Source organism: Chrysemys picta, chromosome 13 (genome assembly GCF_011386835.1).
Source record: "Chrysemys picta bellii isolate R12L10 chromosome 13, ASM1138683v2, whole genome shotgun sequence".
Lineage (NCBI taxonomy): Eukaryota > Metazoa > Chordata > Testudines > Emydidae > Chrysemys > Chrysemys picta.
The window spans coordinates 7,298,846-7,302,369 of NC_088803.1; the positions used below are offsets into that span (position 1 = coordinate 7,298,846).

General features: G+C 48.6%; 1 protein-coding gene across 1 annotated transcript in view; it reads right to left on the reverse strand.

Moving 5' to 3' along the window:
• The window catches only part of LOC135975228 (Fc receptor-like protein 2), a 154,335-nt gene extending 151,945 nt beyond the window's left edge, over positions 1 to 2,390 (reverse strand). Inside the window, exons 1-3 of the mRNA XM_065565388.1 lie at positions 2,290 to 2,390; positions 2,171 to 2,209; positions 1,691 to 1,987 (exon numbers count right to left, since the gene is read on the reverse strand). Coding sequence (XP_065421460.1) covers positions 1,691 to 1,987; positions 2,171 to 2,209; positions 2,290 to 2,320 — 367 coding nt within the window. The 5' untranslated portion in view covers positions 2,321 to 2,390. The remainder of the gene's footprint in view (positions 1 to 1,690; positions 1,988 to 2,170; positions 2,210 to 2,289) is intronic.
• Between the last annotated feature and the right edge of the window lie 1,134 nt (positions 2,391 to 3,524).

Sequence of the window (3,524 nt, forward strand, 5' to 3'; positions counted from 1 at the left end):
CATTTCATACAAATGCCAAAACAAGCCAATCCCTAAGAACCCCAACACACTATGTGACTAGATCTCTCTGACGTGCAGTCTGGGACTGTGCTGGGCCCACTGTGCGTCCCTAACTCTCTCCCCACCTTGCCTCTCCTTGCCCTCTCTTGCCCCTGCTTGTCAGGAGCCGATAAAAAAAAAAAAAAAAAAAAAAAAAAAAAGAAGCAACAAACAAGCAACAAGCTACAAGACAAAAACTAGCCAACAAGCAACTCACAAGCCAATTAAGCCAAAAACAAGCCCAATTTCTGCATTTTTTTTGCGGGTTTGGCATGTCTGCATCCAAGCTGTGGATGTATTCCAGAGACTTGACTCAAGCCAGCAGTTTATTCCATCACTGCTACAAGCCAGAACCAAGAACTTTGCAATTACTGTATGTATTTGATTCTTTTAACCAGTTTTAACTCTCAGCTTCCTTTCTTTCTTTTTATGAATAAACCTTTAGATTTTAGATACTAAAGGATTGGCACCAGCGTGATTTTGGGGTAAGATCTAAGTTATATATTGACCTGGGTGTGTGGCTGGTCCTTTGGGATCAGAAGAAGCTATTATTTGATGAGACTGGTTGTAAAGAACCACTCATCTCTGAATCCAGTGGTTTTGGTGGTGATATAAGAACTGAGGAAACTGCCTTTATGTCCTCTTGTTAGCCAGTGTGGGGAATCAGGAGTTTATGTTTGTGGCTGGTTTGGTAAAGTCTATGGGGGATCAGCCACCAGTCTTGGGGTGTCTCTGCCTTATTTCTCAGCAGTTCGTCCAGAATTTGACATCCTCACTTATAACCCACTGAGGCCCGGTTACAGTGGGGGATGAACATGCAAACACAAAGACACACAATAACTCCTTGCTTAACGCATTAGTTCTGTTCCTGGAAAATGCTACTTTAAGCAAAACGATGTTAAGCGAATCCAATTTCCCCATAAGAGGTGGGGGCGGGGATAGGTTCCAGGGAAATGTTGCCAGACAAAAGACATTATACATATTTATATATGCACATAACCAGTATAAGTTTTAAATAATTGAATAGTGTACATAGCAGTGCTTATTGCGAAGCTTGTTTGAGGTGCTGGAGTCAGAAGGTGGGATATTTCCCAGGGAATTCCTTGCTGCTAAATGATGAACTAGCACTCGGCTGAGCCTGCAAGGGTTAACACATTGTTGTTAATGTAGCCTCACCCTCTACAAGGCAGCAAGGATGGAGGAAGGAGACACAATAGACACATGGCAGCGGTTGGGGGTGGGGAGCTGCATATCTGTGTGAGACAAAGACACACACCATGTGTGTGTGTGTGAGAGACAGACAGACAGACAAAGAGACAGAGATGTGCATTGCCCCTTTAAGTACGCTGACCCCACTCTAACTACACTGCCTTTTTAAGTAGATCAGCAAGTTGAGACAGCAGCTGGTGCCAGCAAGCTCCCTCCATCCTGAGCCCTGTCGTGTCCCCCCACCCGCTCTGTGGAGATGGGGTACAGGAGCGGGGGGAGGTGGACACCCTGACATCAGCACCCCTCTTCCCCCCCCACCTGCACAGCAAGCTGCCAAACAAGGTTATAAGGGAGCATTGCACAACTTTAAACCAGTATGTTCTCTAATAAATCACCAACGAAACAACGTTAACCGGGGACAGTAAAGGAGGAGTTACTGTACCCTTCACTTGAACGGAGACGGGCTGGCTCTTCTCAGATGGGGTTTCTTGCCCGGATGCCCCCGTCCCGTATGCACAACTGTCGGCCCCGGTGGTGGCCAGCTGAGCTGTGAGATGGAGCTGGGCTTCCCTATAGAGATCAGGGGGTGTTTTGAAGAGCCGCTCCCCACTTTGGTCGAAGAACCGGTACCCCGTCGGCTCTGCAGCCCCGGGAACCGAGCACCTGAGTGTCAGACGCTCCCCCTCAAAGAATTCCGGGTGTGGGGGGTGCAGAGAGAGTGTGGGGGCTGATAGGGGAGCTGGAATGGAAACACAGAGGTTAGTGCAGAGGGGGAGACTACCGGGGAGTGAGGGGGAGAGGAAATGCAGAAGGAAACCCCGACACAGATCTCCCCCATCCCCCCGCCCATTCCTCCCACTTCGACACGAGGAAATATCCCAGGGCAGATACAGCACCTCTGGGTACATTAAAGTCCCTTTACCTGTAGGTGACACCAGGCTGGGGAAAATCTGGAGAGAGGCTGAAAAAGAGAAGCGAGGGAGTGAGAATTCTGGGAAAGAAAGAAAGAAAAGGAGAGCCATTGGAAAGAAAGTCTCTCACCCAGCACAGGCAGAAGGAAAGTCAATTCCATGCTAAGCTGGTTCCTCTGCTGCTGAAATTTGAGTTCTCTGCTCAGCCACCAGCCTCATGTCCTGCCTGGGGCCGTACCAAGCACTTCCCCTCCACCAGCTGCACAAAGCCCCCCTCTGGCAGATTTCCGGGGCTCAGCCCGGGCACATACCAGGCTCCTGGGCCAGACTACTGCACCTGCCTGGGGCTCTAGGCATATTTCTTCCCATACCTCTGCTTTTCTCTGGGAAATGGGAAGAATAATACTTGCCTGCCTGCGTATGGGATTATTGTATAAGGATTCGATTGAGATCTGTGGGGCCAGGAACATGACATTTTTAAACCTAACCAGTGTCCCTTACGTGACTTGCCACAAGATGTCAGAACATCTTAGTATTAGAGCTGGAAATGTCTCTCAGCCCCAATCCCCATTCTGCTCCTCTACCCTCCAGACCGCTCACTAAAGTTCAGAGTGGGGAAGCAGCCTTGACAGTAGCAGGGCAACAGGTAAATGTATGCATCTAGGAGCAAAGAATGTAAGCTGTACTGAAAGGATGGGAGGGGGGACCATCCCGGGAAGCAGTGACCTGACAAAGACTTGGGGGCCATGGTGGATAATGAGCTGAACATAAGAGCCTAGTGCGACACTGAGGCCAAACTAGCTAATGTGACCCTGGGATGCATAAACAAGGGAATCTCAAGCACTTACGCAACCACTGCTTGAATACAGTGTCTAATTCTGGTGCCACAATTGGGGAAGGATGGTAAAAAAAATGGGAAAGGGTTCAGAGACGAGCCACTAGAATGAGTAAAGGGTTAGAAAATGTACCTTATAGTGATAAACCCCCAAAGCTCCATCTATTCAGTTTAAGCAAGAGAGAAGGATAAGGAGTGATTTGATTGCAGGCTAAGTATCTACACACTCCATATATTTATTAATGATTCCCCTTGTGTCTGAATCCCCAAAGCTGTGAAGTAGCATCTTCTTGATCGGGCCCGGGAAACCTCAGAGGGATTTCAGAGCATCTCTGATGTTAGTGGCAGCGTTAGTGCATGGGTCAGATGTGATATAAGGGGAAGATTTCTGAGGCAGTGTCCTCTTTGGTACAACATCCTCTTCCCCTGCCTGTTGGGAGAGCAATAATCAGTCTTCAAATGTGACTTTCCCTGGCCACCCCGATCATTAGGAGGCAGTCGGATCTGGGATCACCAACACGGCAGATTGT